At 38.8% G+C, this 26,629-nt stretch overlaps 3 protein-coding genes across 3 annotated transcripts in view; 2 read left to right on the forward strand and 1 right to left on the reverse strand.

Moving 5' to 3' along the window:
• SLC19A3 (solute carrier family 19 member 3) overlaps positions 1-1,712 on the forward strand; it is a 43,274-nt gene extending 41,562 nt beyond the window's left edge. Inside the window, exon 6 of the mRNA XM_007502150.3 lies at positions 546-1,712. Within this exon, the coding sequence (XP_007502212.1) occupies positions 546-713 (168 nt within the window). The 3' untranslated portion in view covers positions 714-1,712. The remainder of the gene's footprint in view (positions 1-545) is intronic.
• Positions 1,713-11,325: 9,613 nt separating this feature from the next.
• LOC130455753 (small cysteine and glycine repeat-containing protein 6-like) lies at positions 11,326-12,137 on the reverse strand. Its single transcript, XM_056806850.1, has one exon. It carries the CDS (start codon positions 12,135-12,137, stop codon positions 11,760-11,762), a length of 378 nt encoding a protein of 125 aa, XP_056662828.1. The 3' UTR covers positions 11,326-11,759.
• A 13,322-nt stretch (positions 12,138-25,459) lies between these two features.
• LOC130455928 (small cysteine and glycine repeat-containing protein 6-like) lies at positions 25,460-26,266 on the forward strand. The gene has a single exon (XM_056808285.1). It carries the CDS (start codon positions 25,487-25,489, stop codon positions 25,868-25,870), a length of 384 nt encoding a protein of 127 aa, XP_056664263.1. The 5' UTR covers positions 25,460-25,486; the 3' UTR covers positions 25,871-26,266.
• Positions 26,267-26,629: the final 363 nt, after the last annotated feature.

Consider the following 26,629-nt stretch of genomic DNA (forward strand, 5'->3'; position numbering starts at 1 on the left):
ACTAAATACTATGTTCACTTTACAAACTGTGTCCTTACTACCTTTCTATTTCTCTTAACATTTTACTAACCATCTATATAATCTATAATCTAGAGATACTTGCCTACTTGTTATTCCTCCATCTCCCAAATCTGGGTCTTTTTCACTGACTTGTCACTTATATCTGGTGCCCTCCTTCATCAATTCTCTATGCTGGCTCCTTCCAGTCTCAGGTCAAATTTCAACTTCTCTAAGTGTTTTACTGCTTCCTTTCTTCTGAGATTACTTTCCATTTACACTGTCTGTATCTTTGTACATTATTGTTTACATGCTATCTCCCCACTAGAATATGAGTTCCTTGAGGGTAGGAACCTGGTTCTTTTGTCTTTCTATTTTCCCTTATACTTAACACAGTGCATGGAATACAGTAAATATTTAAGAAATGCTTATTGATCAAGTATGTTATGCCCCTTGAAGAGATCCTCCATCTGACCTTAGTCAACAGGATCATTATGCTTTAGCAGAGTAAAACACTGACAACAAGTATGTGTTATTTTTCCCCCCAGTTCCTAGTTTATGGAAGCTACTTTTTAGTCATCGCTGGAATTTTCATAGTGAGAAGTATTTATATAATCTATTCCATCAAATGCAAAAAGGAGAAAAGAGCGACGATCACCAATCTGAACCCAAGTGAAGGAAAACCAGAGAAATGTGTCGAATCAACACAGCTTTAGTGTCCACACTGGTCTCATTGTTTTACAGAAAAACAGAAAATTACTTTGACTGCAAATGTGATAGCTTGAAAAATTAGATTTCTATGTTTTGCCATGAATCAAAATATATGAGTTGATTAAATTCTAGTTGACTTGTTCCAAACTGCCATCAATCTCAGTATTGCTGGGTCAGATCTTTATCTAACCTCAGGTCAAATTGGGTGTCACCAAAAGATTTGGTCACCCTGATTAATAGAGCCTATCCATGGTGATCCAGTGAAGAAGTGGGTCTCCAAATCCTAATTGCACTAGTTTATCATCAGGACAACTGAAGCTTTCTGACAACCTAAGGATCTTCTTGCCAAAACAAATAGCTCTCAAGAAAATGTTATCTATTGCATCAGTCTTCCTTTGCAATTAAGCACACCTTCTGTACTACTTATTATTCTTCTGGAGAAATGCAGCTTTTTGTGCCTGTGTCTGAAGGACACCCCACTGAACTCTGAAATGCTAAAATGTTGCTGAGAAACTGTCATCACCCATCACTCAATGGGTCCCCAGCAACTTGTTCCTTATCTATCAAACAATGTTGTCCAGTTACTAAAGCATAGGAATAAATTTCAGAAATTCCTTAGCTAGATCTGGTTCTGACCTCAGTTCCACAGTTACCCATAAGTCTCAGTTTGACTCTTCTTCATTTTCCTAACATGGAAAATAGGAAAATAATATGGAGTAAAAGGATGCACTGGATACACTAGAGAAGGATGGTAAACCATTCCAATATCCTTGCCAGGAAAGTCCTATGACTCATGGGGTCATGAAGAGTAAGACATGAGTGAATCAACAACAATAACATGGAGTAAATCATTTTCTTGTTACCATTATCTAGAAAGAAAAGATCTACTGGAAAGAATTTCTGAAATCTCTATTGAATTCTCCCTCAAAAAATGCTCTTAGTTATTTATTGACCTTCACTTTCAAATGAATGTTGGTAGCAAATAAAATTTTTTTCTAACCTTCCATAGGTAGTTTTTTATTGATCATTAGGGCTTGCTCCTGCAAAGGCAGTATGACAAATTAAATTGGAAATATCTAGAACAAAAGAGTATGCAACTGTGAGAACCCCAACAGTGAGTTTAAGGTCTAGCTATTCCTTATGCTCACTCCAACATTTATACTGCTCAGCATTTTGATCAAAAAAGAAAAAAATGTATTTTTTATTTTCTAATTGTTATTATAAGGGGTGAGGGTAGAGTAAAGTATGGGTATTTAGCTTATTTTTTTTTGTGATTTTATTGGATTTTTATTTGTAAAAAACAAGGGGGGAAATTATTTACTGTTCTCTAGTGCCAGCAAACAACCACTGTAGCTAAGCAGGAAAAAGGGGGGAAAAATAAGAGGGGGAAAAAGCAAGTCAAAGTAACTCATGAGTGCTCAGTATTGACCTCTAGTGGCCAAGAGGCAGCACTACAACTGTGAGGGGTTAGGGGCATGGTTAGAGGTGGGTTTCAGGGTAAGGGGTATGATTAGGGACTGCCAGAAACCAAAATGGAGGATATGACTATAAAATTGGGTGGGGTCTGAGAGACAGAAAAAGGTAGGTTTGATAAAGCAAGGAGGGGGCTGCAGTTGTTTAAAGGGCCATGACCCTCCCTGCCAAGGCAAAAAGCCTGGTAGAGGCTAATAGGCAATCAGGTGCCCAGCAGGGAAAAGGGGCTTCTCTTCTGTGCTGGGCTAGGGAAAGGGAAGCTTATACTCACCAGCTTCAACAGGAACAGGTCTGCAGAAGCAGCAGAAAGCTCTGGGGTGTGGCAGCTGCAGGAGGCAGTAGCAACACTGGAGTGCGCCCAGAGTGCTGTGGCTGGGTAGCAGATCAAGGCAGTGGAGGAGAAGTGGGCCTGCTGCTTAGTCGGGGTATGGCCAAGCTGTGGGCACGAATGGCTGATCAGGCTGGTCATGCTATTCTCCAGGTGTGGGCAAGGAGTGACTTCTCCACTAAGTCCCCCAAATTAAGGCAGCTAGGCTAGTAGGAGAGTGACCAGCAGGATGGGGTGGAAATACATATAGCTGTCAGAGGCTCAGAAGGTGGAAGGAGAGCAAGAGGAAAACTCCCAGCTGTAAAGCAGTTTTTGGTTGCAAACCAGTCAGTTTTAAACCATGGGGTTTAAGCAAGCTGGTGCTTTTAACATTGATTGCTAACAGCTGCTGGATGCTGCTGGATGCAGCTGCACTCTGAGTGCAGCCAGGGCAGAAACTACCAGCTTTAAAAAAAAATAATAAAATAAAAAATAAAAAAAAGCTGAGTTCTAAAGTTCCTTCATAGTCACAAAATGTTAAGGCTAAAATGAATATTCAATACTCCAAGTATTATTTTCAAATCCACTTGGAACAGAGAGAAATTTTAAAAAACAAATTAAAAAAAAGGCAAAAACCCTCTGAATCCTCCACATTGATACCAGCCAGAAAGACTGCTTGGGCAGACAGAAACTTCAATCCACACACAAAATGCACAAACAGGAAAGGAAAATGGGGTTGTGGGAAATGTAGTCTCTAGGGTTCAAGATTCTAAATCAATACACTAGTATTATAGCATACACACACATATACATACATACATATATATATATATATATATTAGTATAACCCTAGTCAGGGGTATGCTAGTAAATAAAACCAGTTCTTAGGGGAGGGACATAAACATGATACACTTGTAAAATTAACCCCATATTAAAATATTAGCATTTTCTTCATCACTTTCTCAAGTCTAGACAATCAAAACAATTAGCCAAGCTCTGATTTGTAGCATGTGCCAATTTCTGAGGTGTAATTGTTTACAATGAAAATCTAATAAAGTGTGGAGGCAGCAGTTTGATCTGGCTCTGGTAGATTCCTACCCTTATTAGCCTGTAAACTTCTTGTGGGCAGAGAATGGTATTTTTCATCTTTGTCTATCTGTTACTTAGAAAAATACCTCATTTATGGTAAATACTTAATACATTTGTGTTGGGAGTGTTTTGCTGGCCATGTAGATTATGTCTAAATGTAGCTTACAAACTAGCATAAATCTCTAGATTTTCTTCCCCTTGTCCATCTCCAAGGTACATTTTTATTCCATCTAAGAAGAAAAAAATAGTTTGGGGTGAGATACTAGCCATTCTGCTCTCTTTGGAGAGATGGGATGCTACTTTAAAATCATCTCTAACCCCCTCCCATTGTTAGACTTGGGGAAATAACTGAGCTCCTTAATTTCTGTCCCTTAGTGGAGAAGAAATGTCCCAGTCCATATATTCAAGTGTTGACTTCCTTCCCACTGAATGGAGTTTCATAATGAATACATGTAGTAAACAGTGAATGATCTTGATCATCTAATCCATTAGCAAACAGAAATAAGAAAATATACAGATGAGAATATGTATTCTCAGACAACACAGAATAATTAAGCATTTCCTCTATGAACAATATGTCCCCTCAACAAAGAGAGTACTTTATCTCACACAAGAAGAAATTTCCCCTAAATATCTAGTGTAATGTGGAAATACAGACATGATTGAAGTGCCCTCTACATGGTGGCTTCTTCCCAGAGCCTTTCTCTTCCCTTCAGGGACCTGAAGAGAGTCTAGAACCATAAGTCTTCTTTAAAGCTAGAACTCAGAAAACCAGGATCTCTCCTCTCAAGTCCTTGTCAACTTTGAGAATTGAGTAATCAGTCCCCAAACAATGGGGAGAGCCCAGTGCAAATGTATTCTAAGACTTGAGTTATATTGTAATATTTTATAGGGAAAACAGGCAGGATTAATGAACTGGAAGGTTTTGTAATAGGGAATGGAGTTGAAGGGAGAGAGGGAATATGGCTGCTGGTGAGGTAAAAGGAGAGATGCCCCCTCCTGAGAGGCTATTTTTTGAAAAATAGGATTCCTGAGAAATGGGCCTGAGGGGATGTATTATCTATAGAAGGATGTTACAATCCAAACTGCTTCCCTTAAGTCTTTTTGTCCAATTAACACAATCACAGGGATCCAGGTAGAACACACAGTTGGGAAATTCAGAGACACTTCTATCCAGAGACAGGGAAAAAGCACCTTCTCCAGTTCCAGGGTCAGGAAGGAAGTGCTCTTCACAAGACCAACTGCCACTCCCAGTTGCACCCTCTCCCACCAACTGTCAGTCTTGTCAATATCTTCTCTCTAACATTCCAACTGCTGTTGGTTCCAACTCAGTGGCAGAAAATCCAGAAATTGCTTTAGTTTTCCTTTCCACAATCATCCCCTTTTTTTGTTGTGACCTTCCCAAGGTCACTTATTTTTATTATAGTTACTAATCTACTAAATCTAATTTCTAACTACTTCCCCCAAAATAATAAACTTCCCTTAGTTACTCTATCACTATTCTATGCTAACTTTATCTACTCTAAGGAATTCTATGCAGGAAAGTTTGGGTAAGGGTAGTTTTAGGGTTTTACAATAAATTCAGTACAATAAATGTTTAAACAACACAATTACAAAGAATTTTGAATCTTAGTACTAATACTACTTACTCCTCCACAGTTAAACTAATAGTTCTCCTATTTTTATATATCTATCATTTGCAAACTATTTTATCTATATATATTTCCATTAAACACAATTTCAGCATCAGTTTTACAATAAACAATTAAAAGTTTACTATCTGCAAATGTAGCTTAAGTCTATTCCTATGTATAACTGTCTGCTATGCTTAAATTAACTTACTCCTAATCTATTCCGTATTTATTATAACTATTATGTAAGGCTAGTCTAATCTATAACCTAATCTTATGTACAACATATAGACATGGTATGCTAAATATTTACAGACTCTATTAATATGCTAATAACTTAATTGTAGTATATACATTATTTAAAGAGATTATTTACAAATAATACAATAATATACATAGTTCCCTAATCTTGATATCAGTCAAATAGAAATATGTATTGATATTTCTATTTGCCTAAGATCTTATGGAACTAACTATATACATATTTACATTTTGCATAAATACATTTGTTTATTTAAACAATGTCTCCCAATATATGTCAGTTTGTGATTTTGTGTTTTGTGTCTCATAGTGTTGTGTTGAATTCATACTCATCAAATTTCTTCAGAGTTCCACTTCTCATGTTGACTGATGGATCTCTTCTTCCAAGTTATGTAATGTTGCATGCTATTTACCTAATATGTGAAATTAATTTTGTTTTATTATTTTAACACACTCAGTCTTACATATAAGTCTTGTTTTCCATCTATCCTCTTCTTGTATAAACGAATTTACAAAGTTCAAAGTCTTAACTGTCCATTTCAGTTATTTTCTTTTTTTTCTTCTCTCTAGTAGCTATTAAACAAATTTACAAAGTTCAAAGTCTTAGCTGTCCATTTCAGCTTTTCCTCTTTGTTTCTTCTCTAGCAGCTTTTTTTGATGCTTTTCCTCTGGGATGTTTTTCCTCTGGGTTGGAAAGTTATCTTCTCGCTGTGGCATGCTTGACCTACTGGGATCTTGTTGTCTTGAATATTATGTGCCACTGGTGGTTCTTTGTGATATACTTTTTGATGATAATCAGTTTTTGTTTTCATTTCTCATCACTATCTTTTGTCTAATTATCTTTTATGTCTGTTACAGTGATGTTGATTTTTTTGTGTGTTTTAGGTGGGAACAGTGGAACCATGAGTGTTTCCCTGTTATTTTTATAGCTGTTGGGGTAGTAAGTAATAGTTCATGTGGTCCAGTCCATTTTATGTCTGTAGCCAATTTTCTATTGCAATTTTTTAAGTATACTTTGTCTCCTGGATTGATGTTGTACAAATTGTAATCCTGGGGTACTGTTTGTATCAAGCCCATTTCATGCAACTCTGCCATTCTTGTTTGTCAGCTTGTAAATATTTTGTTAATTGACTGTCTAGTTTGTGAGAAGTTCTAACTCAGAGAAAGGAAGGTGTGATAGTATCATTACGTAGTTTGCTCCTTCTTCTCTTTGTTTTCTATCAGGTATATAATTTTGTTCTACTTCTAATTCATTGTCTTCTTCCTCAACCTCATACTTTTCATAAAGTTCTTGATAATTCTTGACTCCCAATGCTGCCAGCATTTCTTCTAATGAGTTTGTGTATTCTATGTCCTGAACTAACTCTTCTGACTGGATCGGTTGTTCTTGATTTGAATCGTTAATGTAATCATCTGTCTCCCACTCTTGTAAAGCTGTGATCTTGATTTTAAAGTTTGACATATTCATAAGGTTCTTGGTCCTCACTTTCTGAGTCAAATATCATTATATATAATGGTTCTGTGTGATTTGTGTCTTGCACTGACTCTTGGTGATTTCTATATTCCCCAAGTCTTTTGCAAGCTTTTGCCTATTAGCATGCTGTAACTCTGTGTTATGTGTTGATAGATTTGGTTCTTGTGTGTTTGTTCCTTCCTGTGGATCTGCTATGATATCCCAGTTTTGTTCTTCAGCCACAGACTTCTCTTGTTGCTTTGAACATTCATTTTGTAATCCATCATCAGTTTGCAATGGAATTGCATTATCATGGAGACTTAAAGATGGTATGATAATGTTTGTGTTTGCTTTTTCTTGTGCAATTACTATTGGTTGGAATTCTTTGGCATAAGGATTTAAGTTTGACTTTTTTATTATGTCATTGGTATGTTCTTTTGTAATATCATCCCTGCTTTCAGTGTCATTGTCTCCAAGAGGTCTGCTAATTTGAATGTTCTCCATTATTGTATTTTCTTCCCCATTGGATCATTCTGTTGTTTGCACATGTGCTTCAATTAATTCAGTTGTGTTTTGTTTAGAATCTTTAGACCCCTCTATTATTTGTGTCTCATGGTTCTGTTTTTGGTTTTGCTATTTGTTCTATACTTTCTGTTCTAAAGTATATTTTTTCCTTTCTGCTAAGTTACTTTTATCTTATGCTGAGACATGTTGCAATTCACTGTTGCTTGGATCTAATCTTTCATGTTCTTTGCTTTTAAAGTTATAATGTTCTAATAAGTTTAAGGTTTGTGGGTTACAGACTGTTGCCAGATCTGTTCCTTTCCCTTTTTTTTGTATTTTGTTCCACTGTTCCAAAATTTTTCTCTCTAATCTCTGTTATATCCTTATTTAATTGGATTTCTTCCTCTATCTGTTCTTTAGTTTTATTTTGTGCTTTTGGACCCCCAAGTTCTATTTGCATGCAGGCTCCTTCCTTTTCATTTTCCCCATTTCCTTTCCCATCTTTCCTTTTTGATGTTACCCCATGCATCTGGCTTCATAACCGACTTTGTTTGGCAGCATCTGAGACTACTTGTGAATAACATGGTTTTGCCCCTTGTTGGATGTATCTGTCCATGGTTTCTAAATTTGGTGCTTGCAATGAATTCCTGCAATTACAATTACAACATTTTGTATTTGTTTGTGTATTGTTGCTGCTATACTTTATGTTGCTTTTCCATGACCTCTGTTTGTTGTTAGCTTGGACTAATTGTGCCTTTAAATAACAGTCTTCAACCATGTGACCCATTTTTCCACTTAGGAAACATTTGGGTACATTTCTCCTTTGATTGTTTTGTGTGTAATTTCTTGTGGGTTTGTATGATTGCAGAGTGGCTAGATTTTCTATTTCTTCAATTTCTTTATGTTTAATTGTGCTGTTTGCCTCTTTGATCTTGGTTTTAAGCTCGTTTATTATTTCATCCTTTTCCTCTAGGATTTCTTTATGATCTGTGAATATGTAAGTTGCAGTTTTTCTTAAATCTTCCAGACTTAGTGTTTCCCAGTCTGGGTACTGAACTTTAAAATTTGATCTTATAGGTGTGTTACTGCCTTTCATAAATTGTCTCTTTATGTGTTGGAGATTTTGTTCAGTTAATTTTTCAAATCCAAGCACATCCTCTGCTACTTCAATCACTCTAGCGAGGATCTTAGATGGATGTTACCCATTTTCCTTTCTCAGTTTCTCAAATTGTCCCCAAGTATCTGGTCTTTTTGAAAAACTTTTCATTGCCTCTAATAGATCATCTCTGGCCTCTTTTTTAGATAAGGTAGATTTGCATTATTATATAACTCTAAGTCTGTTCCTTCCTCTGGCCGTGATGTTAAATTTGGATTGTTTCTAGTTTCATCAATGTATTGCTTTTCCCTTTTTGAAAATAATTCTGATAGAAGAATTTCAGTGTCCTGGAAATTTGGATCATAAAGCCTAATTGCTCTTTTAAATTCTTTCAAACATCTCACTGGCTCTGAAAACCAGTAAGGCATCCATTTTTTCAGACTTTCAAGGTCTGCTGCTGTAAATGACTTATGTGTTTTAATATGAATTATGACACTGTCTGTTTGTAGGTTTGTTTTATCTCTTAGTGGCAATATTGGTATTCCACCTTCAGCCCTATCTGTCTTTTCTTGCTCGGCTATATTTTTATTTTTATGTATGTCACGTTGTATGTTAAAAGATTTGCTACTTTGTTTCTCCTCAGTCAGTTGCTTAATCATTTGCTTTAGTTGTGTCATCTCCCTTATGGCTAAAATCATCACAGTCATTTCATTGTATTTTTCTTTTTTCCCATAAATTAGATGTACACTTTTTTTAAGGGCATAGTATAATTGGATTAAGAAGAATAATGCTCCAGCAGATGTGGGAATGAATGAAATCAAGCGATTTACTCTTATCTTCAGCCATTGAAAACTTTCATAGATGGTAATCAGAAAATAAATATAATCTGGAATCTTGACAAAAAATAAGTTGTAAAACATATAAAAGAAATGTTCAATCAAGGCTAGATAACCCATGGCAAGTAATAATTTCTTTGCCATCTTGTATCTTGAAAAGCCTTTTGCAATGGAAAAAATGTTTTTTAAATCTGGCCCTTTAAGAGTTACCTCCTCCCTTCAAAAGGAGTGGTTTCTTTTGACTGTGGTATTGCTAGACAGATTAGTTGCACTCAACACTGCTCTCAAAATGTCTGCTTTCCACAGTCACACTTTTGAACACACACACACACACACACACACACACACACACACACACACACACACAGGCTTTTGAAATGTATGTAGGCTCAGTCTCTGAAACTTTTCTGACATCTCCAACTGACTTCTTCTTCCCAAATTCTTGACAAAATATACTGGAAAGCCTAGCTGGCTCTGCCAAAACTGTAATACTTATATAGAAAAATGGGCAGGATTGATGATCAGGGGATATGGAAGATTTTGTAATAGGGAATGGAAGAGTTGAAGGAAGAGAGGGAATATGGCTACCTGTGAGGTAAAAGGAGAGAGATGCCCCCTGATGAGAGGTTATTTTTTGAAAAATGGGGTTCCTGAGAAATGGGTCACTGATAGCCTGATAGCCTGAGGGGATGTCTTCTCTATAGAATGATGTTGCAGATACCCCAGAGCAGGTAAGCTTGGACCCTCTTGAGGCACATACCTCCCCAGACCACGGTCATCCAGCAGCAGTCCAATAAGGACCGTTTATAGTTGAAAGCTGTCCTGAGGTTCAACTCCCTCAATGTCCCCTGAAACGTTAGTCCTCTTATCTGACTGTGATATTCAAATAAAGATAAATTTTGATCATAAGTTTGCATTGGGGAATTATCAGGGAAGAGGGATTTCCCTAGATGAGGTTTGAGTCTCTCTCAGCTTTTGATCTGAGGCCAGGCCTCACAGGCTGGTGGATGGTTTCTGTTATTCCTCTCTATGCTAATCTGTGCTAGTTTTCTTAAATTCGAAGTCTTAGCAGTAGACAGCAAGATGGAGAAAAGTTCTGACCTTCAGAGCTGGTTGGGCCTATCTCTTCAGGCTGATGCCCTAGAGACTGACCTTATAGTCCAAACTGCTTCCCTTAAGTCCTTTTGTCCGATGAACATGATCACAGGGATTCAGGTAGAACACACAGTTGGGAAATTCAGGAATAGAGACACTTCTATCCAGAGACAGGGAAAAGGCACTTTCCAGTTCCAGGCCCAGGAAGGAAGAGCCAGTCAGGAGACCAACTACCACTCCCAGTTGCCCCTTCCCCCACCAACTGTCAGTCTTGTCAATATCTTCTCTCTAACATTCCAACTGCTGTTGGTTCCAACTCAGTGGCAGAAAGTCCAGAATTTGCTTTAGTTTTCCTTTCCACAATATGCATTTCTTTTTTGAGCTTAATTAAATTAGTCCCCTTGTTTCCATCAGTCTCCAGCCCTATATTACACTTTTATTATATTAAAGATCTAGTTTATAATTGCAGGGGCAAATTCATTTTGTATTAAGTTTCTACTAGTGTATGATGGGGAGAAATGATAGCTTCTGCCCTTGAGGATTTTATACTCTCCTTGGGGTACATAATATGAATAGAACATAGAGTTTAAATACTGAATAGTTGGTCTTATGTATACCTGATTACCATGGTGAAAATGAGTCCAAAATATCTGCTTTTATGTGGATCACACCAAGTAGATTGAGGATTGACTCATTTGTTGATGTTAACTGAACCGCTATAACAGAGGGGAAAAAAGCCCACAATCCAACCCTGAATAATCTTACTTTTTCTGTAGGTTGCCATTCCTAATCAGGCATTGGTCTCATTTGTTTCCTTTAGTGAAGACAGTAAACACTTTGAAAGAAGAAAAAGGACACAATTTTAATGGAGATTTAATTTCATTTATTGAGGGATTTGTAAAACAGGTTTTCTTGTATCTATTAGTGCACGTTAGCAATGAACAAAAAATAATTTTTTAATTATAAAGTATACCCAAAAGAACAGACATATCATAGTAGAATCTAAATGGGTTGTATGTTAGAATATTAGAAATCATATCATTTTGTTCAATTCTAATCAAAAACATTTTTTTTTGCTTGTCTTCTCTTAAAATTGGTCTCAAGGCTTATCCTCTTACACAGCTCATCACAAAATCTACTCTCTTATAAACAAATAGTAAAAGAAGGTAAAAAATTGCAAAAGGTATGTCAAAAGTGATTACATTTATGTCAGAGAGGAGCAGATAATGGACAAAAGAAGAAAGTCTTACCTTCATGCTTCATGTATATCCTCAGCTGGTCCTTCCAAAGACCAGGCTCTTCCCCTTTAGCAGCAGCATTGCTTCTTACAGCAGCAGCTCTGTTGGCAGCATTTCTGTTGGCAGCAGCCCTTGCCACAGCCACAGCCCTTGCCACAGCCACAGGAGCCACAGCCACAAGATCTACAGCAGCAGGTGCGGCGGCAGCAGACAACTGTGGGGCTACAGCAACCCCCACAGCAGCCACAGCAGCAGGGGCAGCAGGCAGAGCAGCAGCCCACTCGGCGGCAGGTACATGTGGTACAACAGCCACCACAGCCACCGCAGCCACCACAGCCACCGCAGCCACCGCAGCCACCGCAGCCACCACAGCCACTGCAGCCTCCACAGCCACCACCGCAGCCTCCACAGCCGCCACCACAGCCACCACAGCCACAGCAACCCATAATGTCAGTAGGGTTCAGGTAAGGTGAGGAGAGAGAGGACTGGAGAGAGGTGAGTGAAGTGTGATGCTCTCCTCCAGGGCAGCCCTTATATACCTTTCCAGGGGTACTTGGTCTCAAACACATGACACTTATTTATTTCATTTTCCTTGGGAGATAATATTTGTTTACTTCCTTAAGTGACTTTTCAACCTCACTAAATTGCTTATTTTAGTTCATCCTCAAATGAATTTGTTTTATAAATATGTTTCCAGAGGATTTTAAAAATAAAAATTTTAATGACAAAGCCTTATTTTTTTCATGGGTGTCTCTTAAATGAAAGTCCCAAATGGAGGTGCAAAGTCATGTCTAGGGTCCTTTTTCTAAGTGCAAGTATCTACGTCTCAAGAAACATTCAAAGACTATACACTAAATTGGGGAAATATTACTAAAAACCACATCAGTGTCTGAAATGTAAGCATTTCCACTTAAAGCCACCTTAAAAAACTCCATTTTCCCCTCAAAACATTGATTCCTTTTATTTCCCCATGTCTGCTTTTAATCTCCCATTCATCCTGAAAATTATGATAAAGTGGGTAAGGGAAATTTGGAAATTGTGTTATGAAAATGGTGGATTATGGTTGGCTATCTCCTGTTCAAATATAATACTAGACTAGCCTTTCTAAAACCCTTTGTTCCCAAGGCCCCTTTATGCTCTTGAAAATCACTGAAGATCTCCAAGAACGTTTTGTTTATGTGAGATACCTTTCAATATTTATTAACATATAAGTTACAATATCTTAATAGTATTATGAATGTTGTTTTGACCTCTTACACCCTCTGAAAGGGTCTCAAGGACCTCTGAGGGCTCCAGATCACACTTAGCAAACCAATGACCTAGACTTTACTGCTCATACAATCCTCTTCATCATAGTCTCTGGAATTCTCCACAATTCAACAATTTGAATCCATTGATTGAGTGCCCTCTGTTAAGATGGCAAGAAAAGTTTGAATTTAGATAAGACGCAGCCTCTGTCGTCAAGGAGCTCACAGTGGAGATGGGGAATACGCCCCATAGAAATTTGTATTCAGTTGTTTCCAGTCATGTCTGACTCTTTGTGATCTCATTTTGGAGTTTTCTTGGCAAATATACCAGAGTGGCTTGCCATTTCCTTCACCATATTTTTCACATGTGTTTGACTCTTCATAACCCCATTTGGCAAAGATACTGGTGTGGTTGGCCTTTCCTTCTCTAGTTCATTTTACAGATGAGAAAAAAAGGCAAACACTGTTAAGTGATCTGTGATCTACACAGTCACAGAGCTAGCAAAATCTAAGGCTGGATTTGAATTCAGATCTTCCTGACTCCAATCCCTGCACAAGTTAGCTGCCACAGAAATGACTATAATATAAAATGATATAGGACAAGCACATTTAGTAGGTTTCAAGAGAGAAAGAACATGGAAGGTCATCTAAGCCAACCCTTCCATTTGCAATTGAGAGCCAGAGAAGTAAAGAGGCTTGCCCAAAGTCTCAGATATTCAATAGAATCCCAAAGTGACCTTCCCAAGATCAGTCAGGTGGTGAATGATAGAGTAGGACATAAGCCAAAGTCTTCTGACTGTAAATCCGACTTTCTTTCCACAGCACAATGGTGCCTCCCCTAAGTAAAGGGCACAAAGGTAAGGTAGTGCATGACAGTACAGGGCCTTGGTAGAGAAGTTCCAGAATTTTTCACTTGGTTGGTAATAGGGAGTCACTGATTGGTTTTGAGCAGAGGAGCGAGGGACTACTGAAGAAGGATGTGGACAAAGGAAAACTTGTTAGAATGCTCTGATTAGCTGTGTCAATACCATGCACAGTTCTATGCTCAAATTGGACCAAATTCTGCTATTTGGCATAGAGAATCTTTGGTGTCTTCAAAACTTGGCAGTGTCCCCTCCATAACGAGGTTTGTTCCTCACCTGACTTCTGGAACAAAAATAGGAAGTCACAAATATAGATAGGCATTCTGACTCAGATCATTTATTTCCTGCTCCTCCTTACCCCACCAAAAAACAAGTAAATGCTAGAAGCCCCAGGGCTGAGTCATCCATATAGAGTCTACTGTCTCCCACTACCCCAAGACATTTTCCATCATCTATCCTGGATTCTAGTCTCAAACTTCACCTTGGGATGCCTTTTTTTAGTCTTTTACAAAATTCACTGGTGTAATGCTATATGCTAATTTAAATTATCATTGCTATTTTACAATATCAGAAATTCAGATCCATTTTCTATAGCAGCAAAAGAAGACTGTTTCATCCTTATTTAGGCCTAGGAGAAGATGGCAGCCTGGAGAAACAAGCAAGACAGATGATTAGTGAAACAAAAGAAAAGGAGGCAGTAATCTTCAAAAGCCAGTATAAGCTCCTCAAATGCTGGTCATAACAGGCTAACTTCAGTTGGTTGTTTTTTGTTTTGTTTTGTTTTACCTTCCATCTTATTTTATTTTTTTAATTTGAAAAATTTTATTTAATTAATTTAGAATATTTCTCCATGGTTACATGATTCGTGTTCTTTCCCTTCCCTCCTCCCACCCACCCCTACCTTCCCTTTTTGAATTAATATTGTGTATTGGTTCCAAGGCAGAAGAGAGGTAAGAGCTACGCAATAGGGTTAAGTGACTTGCCCAGGGTCACACAGCTAGGAAGTGTCTGAGGTCAGTTTTGAACCCAGGACCTCCCATCTTTAGGCCTGGCTCTCAATCCACTGAGCTATCAACCTGCTCCAATAGCAACTTTTTATACTTTATTCCTCCCACTTCATGCACTCTAGTTGAGACAAAAATACTCCTATTTGTGTCCTGATCACATGCTGTCTTCTCATGTCTATGTGCATTAGTGTAAACTATTTCTTTTTTAGAAACAAATCATTCCACAGTTCCAAATGTTGAAATCCTTCTCTTTCTTTAAGACTTAGTTCATTTGCTGCCACTTACCTTCCCCAATTAGGTCTTTGCCCATCCCCAATGCTAATGATTCTTCTTCCTTAAATTTCTTCAAGCCTTTAATCTAGAACCCCAATCAGTCCATCCATAAGCATTTGCCATATGTGCCTATGTGCCTGGGGCAGCTAGGTAGCACAATGGATAGAGTGCTGAATCTGGGGTCAGGAAGATTCAAGTTCAAATCTGTCTTTAGATACTTACCATGTGATCCTGGGCAAATCCCTTAATCCTGTTTGCCTCAGTTTCCTCATTTGTAAATGAGCAAGAGAAGGAAATGGCAAGCCACTCAAGTCTCTTTACCAAGAAAACCCCAAATGGATTCAGATATGACTGAAAAATGATTAAACAACAACAAAGAACAATTATGTGGCACTCTGTTAGCTACTAGGAATAGAGAACAAAATTCAAAAGTCCCTTCATTCAAGTAGTTTGTGTCCTATTAGAATATGTCCAAAATTATATACATAGAGCTTAGACCTATGATTTTACTGGTATAGTGTGACAGAGGCTGGCACATAAGAAAATTGCCAGGCTGAAGAGTGTGTGAAACTGATGGGAGGAAGACCCCCAGGAGAGGGGAATCTTGAGGAGGAGAAGACTCTGGCTGGGGGAGAGAGAGCAGTGAGGCCCTCAGTCAGGTGAGGTGGATTAAAACTTTCTTCTGAGGGTTACCCATTTTTCCTGCTGGTGATTGGAAATCTTTTCCCCCAACATTTCCCAATTGAAGGGACTTTCTGAAGAAAGTCCCAGGGGTGAGTCAACCTGACTTTCTCTCAGGAGCTCAGGCTGCCAAAGCCTGAATTCCCCCCAAACTTGAGGAGAGAGGAAAAGGGTGTAGATAGAGACAGGGACCCCTTTTTCCCACTTTCCTTTCTCATTCTTCCCTTCTCGTTATTCCTTTTGTATTACCTGATTGAGTTGACATTAAAAGTTATCTGTTCCCCAAGTTGAGTGTAAGTGAACAGATCTAGGGGAGACCCTTTGGTCTTGAGTAGTAGAGGGAGGACAAGAGGGACAAGAGCAAGTTGGGAAGAGCAGCTTTAACTAAGGAAGGAAGGCAGAATATGGAAAATCCTCAAACCCCCTCTCCTCTCTCTGAGCCAACCCTAGACATCAACTGTCTCCCCTGTAACCTGCTTTGAAAAGAGGGTCTCCTCTCTTTTCCCCTCTTTATACTTAAATTAACCCCCTTTATAATACAGATGGCACCCCATATTTAAAAGAATCCCATTTATTTAAAAAAAAAGCTTTAGTGACTGTCACCAACTGCCATCAACTATCAGTTGTGAAGTTGTTGTCAATTACAACTCCTGAGGCTAGCAGCCTTTGTCACTGACTCTGCCTAGGAGTTTCCACACAGGATTAAAGACATATTGATTCCTGGGGATATGGGGGGGTACAAGTCAGTTACCTACTGCCACTCTGGTCAATTACAAAACTGAGGAAGAGAGTCTATTGTAAAAGGCAGGCTATACTAGGGCTGTCCGCGATAGGATCTAACCATCTTGGATCCTATCTAGATAGAAGCAAAGTGTGTGGGGATAACAACCATTTTATGTTAATTCTTGGCAGTTAGAGCCTAGGAAAGATCTAATGGCAAACATGTTACAACTAATACTGTGATCTGCTGGGCTAGGAATAATTGCCACTTATTGGGGCTACTGTATCATGTATAATACAGTGGCAGGGATGATAGACAATGTTCTGGGGACATTAACCAATATGACTATGGGATGGACACAGTTGCCAATGAATTATCTAGATGTGAATTACCTCTGGCAAATCAAACCCCAAGTCTATGTTGTGTTCGTGGCACTGACTAACATCTTAAAGAATATCAAAGCTGGTGCCAACCTGATCTTATATATATAGAAAATTTGCATGTACAGAAAACTGTATATGCTTTAATCTTAGATAATGGATTACAGGCATTGTTTGGTCAGATTCCTATTATAACTGAGATGTGCCAGGATTACATGAAGAGAAAACAAGGCATGGGGAAGGGAACTGATGAGGAGACTAGGGATGTGATGGGACAGACTAATAAGGATGCTACAGTTACTAATACTAATGCTGGAATACCATTAGGAGCAATAGGGGGGAATGACCTTGCCAATAACATACAGGCACAAAAACAACAAGACACCAACTAATGTATCTGCTAACAATCTTGCAAATGCACCAAAGGCTTAAAAGATTATGCCTTTGCGTGATGTAGCTAAGGTCACTGATAACTCTGGCATCTTACATTCATAAGTCATTCACCATCCAAGACTTAAGAGTCTTTACATAAACAAATGCCTAAATTTTTATTAGAGCCTCATCTCACAATTAAAGAACTAAAGAGAGCACTCTGCCTCTATGAACCAGATTTTGAGGATGTAGAAATTCTTTTATCTGAACTTTTTACACCCCAGGAACATAAAAACTTTATTGAGCAAGCTAGAAAAGATTCCTCACTCACGAGCTGGCTAGAAGTTTTTGAGGATCTGGATTTTTCTAATCCAAGATCAATGACTTATCTAAGAAAATGCCATAACGATCTATTACATGGAATGAAGCAATTGTCAGAAAGACCCAATGCATGGGGAAAATTTGACAGATTATCCCAAGAAAAAAATGAACACCCAAGCACATTTATCAATCGCCTTATATTGAAAAAAACTGAGAAACTGTTAGGATTTAACCCTGATTCAAAGAATCAGAGGCACATGTGAGGAGACAATTTCTCAAGGCCTATGATAAGCACTTGAGGGATTACTTCAGTAACTATTGCCCTAAGTTTGACACCATCTCACTTAATGAACTTAGGGACACTGCCACCTATATTCATGATAACAAAGTAGATCAAGAAAAAAAAATAAATAAAAAGCCCCAAGAGACCTCTGAAATATTAAGGCAGAAAGAATTAGAGGAGGTTAAGAACCTGGCTAGAATTAAGACATTTAACAGACAAACTACACAGTATAGACAGACACCCCAAAGTCAACAAAGGGTGCAAAGAGATACTAAGACTTTCTTTTTGTATTCTCATCAAGGACACATAGTAATAAACTGTCTGATGAAGTATTGCTATGAACAGCATCAAAATAAGAGAGATGGGAAAGGCTAAAATGCATATTATCAGGGGAAAGTATATAATAACAAAAACTATGGGAGACAGGACTCTAATAGCAAGCAGTGTTGCTTTCACTGCAGACTGAGAGAACAGGAGACCCCATATCTGAAATCCATGGAAGCAACAATAGCTTCTGGAGCAAAATCCTGTTATTCAGAAGTTGTAACGAGAAATAATCATTATACCACATGATGCCAGGATCTAGTATTATCTAGTAAAAAAGACACGAATTTGGGAAGTACCCCAGGGAGGAAAGATGAGGGCATAAGCATAAAGGGCAAAAAGGAAGATAGTAGAAAGGAAAAAGAAAACTTTAAAATTTACTGGTGGAGAAACAGATAGTTGGGCAAGATGGCAAGGGGAGAAACTTAAGTACAAAAGTCTATAATTCAGATGGAGAGTAAAATTGCACAGTGTAAGGATAATTTTAGGGTTGTTACCTAAACTGAATTAAGTTTAGGTCGCCAGGGGATATACCAAATAAAAATACCCAAGTCAGCTGGAAATTTATGGTTATTTAAATTAATATAGAGGAAAGAAATTAAGGGGAAGGGAGAAGGAAAGGGTATAGGATTTCTCCTGACTGACCTGTGCCAGGGGGAAGATTAGAGGCTTTTAAGAGGATTGTGTTGGGAGGTAAAGGAGAAAGGAATCAGCCTAAAACTCCAAGATGGCTCAGCTAAGATGCCTGAACCTGAACTAGCTACTCAGTTTCTTCCAGTATAGTATAAAGGGAAAACTCACCACCAAACCGGACAATAGCTTCAGCCATGCCAAGATGCCGGAAATGCTCAGCATGCTGCCAACCAGAGCCACCTCTCCAGGGAAAGAGCCCTGAGAGAGGAAGTGATGCCAAATATATAGATGGTTTTATATCACTTTCCTGCATCTCATCTGTACCAATGGTAGCTTAAGCTTGACTTAAGACAGCCAGGGGTCTGCCAGCTGTTTCTGATTTGTCATTTTGCTAGAACATGTCTATCAAAGGCCATCCTGCTAAATACTTAATCTTTAAGTATTGGTGTAGACATTCCTGATTTTGTTAGACTAAGTCAGGTGGAGTAATGTAAAGTTCACAAGACATTCCTGATTTTGTTAGACTAAGTATCTTCACTGTTATAATCAGGAGATAGCTAAATCCAATCTTCACAACAGATAATAGCAGACATGAAACATGACATTTATGGTTCACAACACATGGGCACACAAAACTGTATGGAGAAAAGCAAGGAACAGATTAAATCCTTTTTGGAAAATTTTTTAGCTTGCAGAATGGATCTAGACAGTGGAAAATCAAACAGGGCTAGCAAATCTTTAAAACAGCAACTTAAGTATCCACACCATTCTGACAAGATAGCCAAACAAAACATTGTTGCAAGAGATTTTAGAGCTGTTACATTTATACATCTAAGAGGGGAAAGAAAGACAAATGAGGGGAGAACTAATTTAAATCAAAAAGCCAAAGACTTTTACCCACAAAATCCTATTACACTTAAAGACACCAGTTCTGGGGATGGGTTTAGCACAGATCAATACCAAAATTCCAATGACTGTCTATTTCCTGAACCAGAGACTGCAAAACTATCAAAGAGGGTGGGAACCAAAGAGTCTTTGATAGTAAAACATCATCCAAGCAGTTCTCAAACTGAAATTAACACAAGCACAAATCTTTCCTCTGAGCAATCTGTTTGCTTACAGTCAGCAGTGGTCCAAAGTGATACAGAGCTAGTTAATAATAGTGGTTTGAATGAAGATGGAATAACTGAAGAGGGGATGGTAGATTACTCTATAACATCTACAAAGCCTGAAACATCTACTAGTTATACATGTGCATTACAAACCATGGGGCAAGAAAGTAAAGAGGATAATGGGAAACCTATGCATGCAAACAGCACAATAGTTAGTTTGCAATATGAGGCGGAGATACAGGAACCATATCTTGGAACAAAAGTCCAAACCTCTCAGTGATACAGGGGAGAGTGGATATGTATTGAAGTCATTCCCAGAAGATACCACCATGGAAGGAATGGTTTCTATGTCAACAGATTCACAAGAGGGAGTAGACAAACAAGAACTTGATCCAAAAGATATGGTAAAATCTGTGCACTCAAGTAACATAATAGCAGATCCGCAGGAAGCAGCAAACCCACAAAAATCAAAATTGTCACTACAGAACACCGAATTAGAGCATATTACTAGGCAACAGCTAGAAAAAGAATTGAGAAATATAGAAATCACTAAAATAGGGCCAGGCACAAAACCTGATTTAACAATATCTGACACAGAATTACAACATGTCACTGAATGAAAACTGGTGAAAGACATGGAGAGTACAGAAAGCAGTGACCAACAGTCAGAATCAGACCCAGATGATACAGTACCAAATGGTACAATAATAGTTGACCAAAATAGTGAAGAACAAGAACCCTATGAGTACATCAAGTTCTATGGTAAAGTTCACAAAGATTTAGATGAGTGGGACACAAATTGGCATAGTGAACACCTGAATTCAGAACAAACAATTTTTTCTGATTCTGATGAATCAATTGAAAACATAGGGAACTCTTTATCAGTAGAGGAAATACTGTATATTATAGAAGTCAGTAGTTATGAAGAATTTTGTAAGAAATATGACTTAGGGGACAGTGACACTGAATTGGAAGTAATATGATACAGAACAAACTGAAGAAGAGATAGGCAATGAAATGCTATTATCACATCTGCTTTATCCAATCATGAGCATCCCATAACACAACAGATGCCATCTGTTGAAAAGACTTGGTACCAAGACTGGTTTGAGTTCCATAGGGTAGCAAACAATATGAAACCTTATAAGAACCCAGATTGGTACTAGGCATAATATATGACACATGATCCATGAAGAAATCTTAATCAAATCAGGAAACCCCCTAAGCCCATAATGACAATCCCTGGCTGGAAAAAAAACCGAGACAAGTCCACGAACCCCAATAAATGTAGAAGAGAAACTTCTAAGATGCTATTGGAGCATCCTACCCAAACAAAAAATTTTGCATGAAGCCGAAACAGGATAATGCCCAACACAGATAGTATAAATTTGGGTTAGTTAGATCAGGGAGGCTTGGTGTATGTGATAGAGATGAAGAGAAAGAGGTTTTGCAGGACTTGTGGACCAAGATGCAAGAACCAGGGTTCCAATGGAATGTTCTGAGGAGTGGCAGTTGGGGAGTTTGCTGGCCACACTGAGAAGAAAAACTTGTCTTTTGGTCTCTGTCTCTGACTGGAAGTCACTCTCTTGCTCCCTTGAGGTTTGAAGCTGGCTGAAAGACCTTTTTGAGGCTGATTTGATTTTGGGGGTTTCTCTGGCTCTGAACAGTTGAAGTTGACACTGAGAAGAGAAACTTGGCTTTTGGGGACTGAGTCTCTGTCTCTCTGGCTCTGAGCAGTGGAAGCTGACCAGGGGAGAAGCTTTTGAATAGGTGGTCTATTTGAGAGTTGAGCTGGCCAGGAGAAAACTTAGAGACTTTGAACTTTGTTTCTTTCTTGGGTTAAGCTGAGAGATCTTACTGATTTCTTGTGAAGAAGAAAGAAGTTCTTAAAAGGCTATTGTCCTCCATCTCCCTAACTGTCTAAGAGTCACACTTGTGACTTCTGAAACCCTCAATTTTACCTCATTCAGATTAGGGAAATCCTAATCCCTCTTACCTCAGTTTCCCATCCTGTTATCCCAATAAACCCCTTGATTTGAAAAAGGAAAGGAACAGAATTATCTTTATATTTTATTCAAGTGGGGAGGGAAGGAGCAAAAGGCTTCAAGAAGAACTGGGTGGAAAGGGTTGGAAAAGGGAGGGAGTGAAGGGGGGCAGAGGTTAGGAAATACATAAATCCATCAGCCATCTCCTCGGAACATTCTGTTGGAACCCTGGTTCTTGCATCTTGGTCCACAAGTCCTGCAAAACCTTTCTCTTCATGTCTCTATCACATGTAGCCTGTGAAATGCAGAAGAAATGGTTCCTTGCAGAACCTGTGAGTTTATTTGGGTGGATTTAGAATCCCTTAGAATTGGTAAACATATATACAAATATTCATCTCAAGTCTAGACTAAAATATCATTAACCTTTACAACCAACCACATAGGAATATAATAATTGCCTTATAATCACACATTAAGAAAGATACCTACATTCATTACATAAAAAAAAACAATCTCACTTGCACACATAAAGATGGCACAAACATCCTGTATAAAGTTTTGTTCACGTGCATCAACATATTCACTCTTACATGCAGGCACACTTTAATTTTACATGCACTCATGACCCTGTAGTTCCAGATACCTGAGATCGGCTTTCAAGGTGAGACACCAGGCAAGTATGTATTCTGTAAAGGAGAAGGAACCCCGGACCGGTAATAAATTTCAAGCAATACCAAAGGATGGAAGATACACAAACAACTGGAAAGAACTTTGAATCAAAGACATTGTGGGGAATGAACTTCAGGAAAATGGGTCATGTAAGATTAATTGCCAATCATATTAACTTCACACATAGGGAAGTACGTTCACATGCACATTGGAATAAATATATGTGCACCACGACATCTAGAACACAGACAAATTTCACACTGACATTAGGGGCTGTGCCGTAAATAAGGACAGCCCATAAATTGTATCTATGTAAATAAATCTCTACTATCAGAGGATATATATATACATGTATGTAAATAATATGTGACATGTAGATGTGTACAAATAACAGATATGTATACATATTTGTACACCTTTATATATATATAGCATAACAACAATCTAATCCACTAATATAGTTAGAAAGGAGAGAGTTAAAATACCAACCATTAATAGACAGGGACAGAGTAGTTTAAGGTGGAAAAGAGAATATTGTAACTAGAGAGGTAACATAGGGACAGAATAAATCAGATTTCATTAGATACAAGTTAATATATGTAAATCTAATTGTTATGAATTGTTACATTGAAATTACCATTACATAAAGCATAGGATAGTTCGATTTTACTTAAGTTAAATTTTATATTGATTGCAATAGGAATGACCTTTGTATTAAGAAATTGCTATATTGTAAACTTTTGTTGGTACATAATCCTAACCCTCCTTCTACATCTCAGTTTTAGCATAAGATAGAAACTTAGATTAGCAAATAGAGAGATTAGGATAAGATTTTATTCTTTTGGGAGGGGGAGGTTAGATCGGACCAATAAGTAACACAGATGGATTAGAATAGACATAGAAGGTAAATTAACTGGCATGGGCCAGGGTGGCACCACACGAACAACAGGAAATGGAGGATTTGTGACAGAGGCTGGCACATAAGAAAATTGCCAGGCTGAAGAGTGTATGAAACTGATCACCTCGATGGGGGAGAGGCCCCCAGGAGAGGGGAATCTTGAGGAGGAGAAGACTCTGGCTGGAGGAGAGATCAGTGAGGCCCTCAGTCAGGAGAGGTGGATAAAGACTTTCTCCTGAGGGTTACCCATTTTTCCTGCTGGTGACTAGAAATCTTTCCCCCCAACACTTCCCAATTGAAGGGACTTTCTGAAGAGAAACCTGAGCAGACTTTACCTCAGTTCCTGTTGCCCAGGGGTGAGTGAACCTGACTTTCTCTCAGGGGGCTCAGGCTGCCAAGGCCTGAGTTTCCCCCAAACTCGAGGAGGGAGGGGAAAGGGTTTAGAGACAGGGACCCCCTTTTCCTGCATTCCTTTTCCCCATTCTTCCCTGCCCGTTACTTCCTTTTGTAGTACCTGTTTGAGTTGACATTAAAAGTCATCTGTTCCCCAAGCTGAGTGTGAGTGAACAGATCAAGGGGAGACCCTTTGGTCTCAAGTAGTGGAGGGTGGACAAGAGTGAATTGGGGAGAGCAGCTTTAGCTAAGGAGGGAAGGCAGAAGGGGAAAATCTTCAAACCCCCTCTCTCCTCTCTGTGAGCCAACCCTAAACATCAGCTGTCATCCCTGACCCCCGCTTTGTGGAAGGGAGGTTCCCTCTCTTTCCAACTCTCAATACTAAAAGACTGAACCCCTCTGCTAAATTATTAACCCTTTCTTTTTAATACAATAGAGAAACACCCTGGGGAAGGAACTCTATGACAGCAGAAAAATAACTTCTTGGGATCTTTTAGTCTTTGAGAGTTGTCAGAGGGCACTAATTACAGAGCTCTGGGGCCAGCTCTCTATTGGTGATACCACTTTCCTTCTTGATACAAAGAAAACATAATATTGTCTCAAGAACAGAGAGTAGAATTAGCATCCAGAAGAAAAAGCTTCATGCAGGAGATCTCAGTTAAGCTGAGTTTTTTTTTTTAATTGAAAAGTTTTATTTAATTAACCAATTTAGAATATTTCCCCATGGTTACATGTTTCATGTTCTTTCCCTCCTCTCCTTCCTCCCCCCAACCACCTTTCATAGTGGATGTGCATTTCCACTGGGTTTTACATCTTAGGTGTTTTTTTTTTTAAACTGAAGAGGTAGAAGTTAGGAAGGGATATGTCTCAGATATGGGGAGTCAGCCTATGTGAGGACACAGAGTTAGGTGGCGCTTTTTTGTGTGCTTTTCTTCATTATCTTAGAACAGAAGCACTCAGAGAGCAAGGACTGTATCCTTGATCCTCTTTGTATCAGAGTCTTGCCTACTATAGATGTTTAACAAATGTCTATTGAATCATTTTTAAAAGAATCATTAAAAACTGGATTTGTGTCCTATAAATTGAAATAATATATTTCAAAAGATGTGATAGAAAGTAAAATCTGCTCACAGGGTCAATTAATTCCAAGTCCTTACAAGGAGATGTTGGCATCAAAGCATCTTTAGTCCTCACTGGTTTGAGATGGGCAGATCTTCACAAATATTGTCACCTGGATGTCACACCAAGGCTGAACTATCACATGTCCCAAATGAGCACATCTCTGCCCTAGGCAGACCATACCAGGTTCTCCCATATCATCACCAGCTTTCTAATCTCAGGGTCCATTATTAAAATTTTCACCCATTTTTCCTTTCTGCTAGAATATGGTTTTGAATCAGAAGTATAATTATAAAAACAAGTCATTAAGTTGAACCAGGGCACACAAGTAGGAAGTAAATAAGAATCATCTTAGAAAGTAGGTTAAAAACAACAACAAAGTATCCCATGTTCTGAGTCAAGTCTCCAGAGGAGGGTATATAAGGGCTGCCCTGAAGAAGGAGAGCATCACACTTCACTCATCTCTCTCCAGTCCTCTCTCTCCTCACCTTACTGAACCCTCTCTACTGACACTATGGGTTGCTGTGGCTGTGGTGGCTGTGGTGGCGGCTGCGGAGGCTGCGGAGGCTGCGGAGGCTGCGGAGGCTGCGGTGGCTGCGGTGGCTGCGGTGGCTGCGGTGGCTGCAGTGGCTGCGGTGGTTGTGGTGGCTGTGGTGGCTGCGGTGGCTGTTGTACCACATGTACCTGCCGCCGAGTGGGCTGCTGCTCTGCCTGCTGCCCCTGCTGCTGTGGCTGCTGTGGGGGCTGCTGCAGCCCCACAGTTGTCTGCTGCCGCCGCACCTGCTGCTGTGGCTCCTGTGGCTGTGGCTGTGGCAAGGGCTGTGGCTGTGGCAAGGGCTGCTGCCAACAGAAATGCTGCCAACAGAGCTGCTGCTGTAAGAAGCAATGCTGCTGCTAAAAGGGAACAAGCAGAGCAGGATTTCTGAGAATGATCTGTGAGGGACTTGCACAGCATGAAGGTAAGACTTTCTTCTGCCTTGGTTTTTCTGCTTCTTTCTGACTGGTAAGCCATCTTTGGGTTGTAGTAGGGGTGAGTATCTTGCAGTATGTGGTTGCTGTAGTTGTGCCTCAATAACTCCCAGCATCACACAGGTGCTTTAATTCAGAAAGTGCCCATTTCCATGAAGAGGCCTTCCAAAAAAGGCCTCATTCAATTTTCTGCAATTTCATTCATATCATTGGGTCAACAATGGATTCATGATTTTTAGCATTTTTTATTATTGAAATGTCTACTCTCTTATAAATGCCCGTGTTCACATTTCTGTTTGAACATTCACTGCTTTTTCTTCCATTTCTATATCTTTCAATGTACATTTCTTAATAAAAATTTACAATTTCATTTAAAAACATGGTTTCCATTTTCTTCTTCTTTCATGTCTATTCTGTGTACCAATGAACCTTTAGTGAAAGATGGATGCTAAACTCATAATCATACCAAACAAGCCAAAGAAGTGACATCTTATAGGAACAATTGAGAATACTCAAGAAGAGTGTAGATAGATCCATGACTAATAGGTCCATAAAAGTTTTTCAAAAAGGCCACATCCCCAAGATTGTGAGTTAGATGTCCTAGACAGAAGACAGTTACAAACCTCTCTTGTTCTATGTCACTTGCAAAGCCAGAATGTTGAAAACCAGGCCAAATGGGCACCAAGAT

This window comes from Monodelphis domestica, chromosome 8 (assembly GCF_027887165.1).
Source record: "Monodelphis domestica isolate mMonDom1 chromosome 8, mMonDom1.pri, whole genome shotgun sequence".
Taxonomy (NCBI): domain Eukaryota; kingdom Metazoa; phylum Chordata; class Mammalia; order Didelphimorphia; family Didelphidae; genus Monodelphis; species Monodelphis domestica.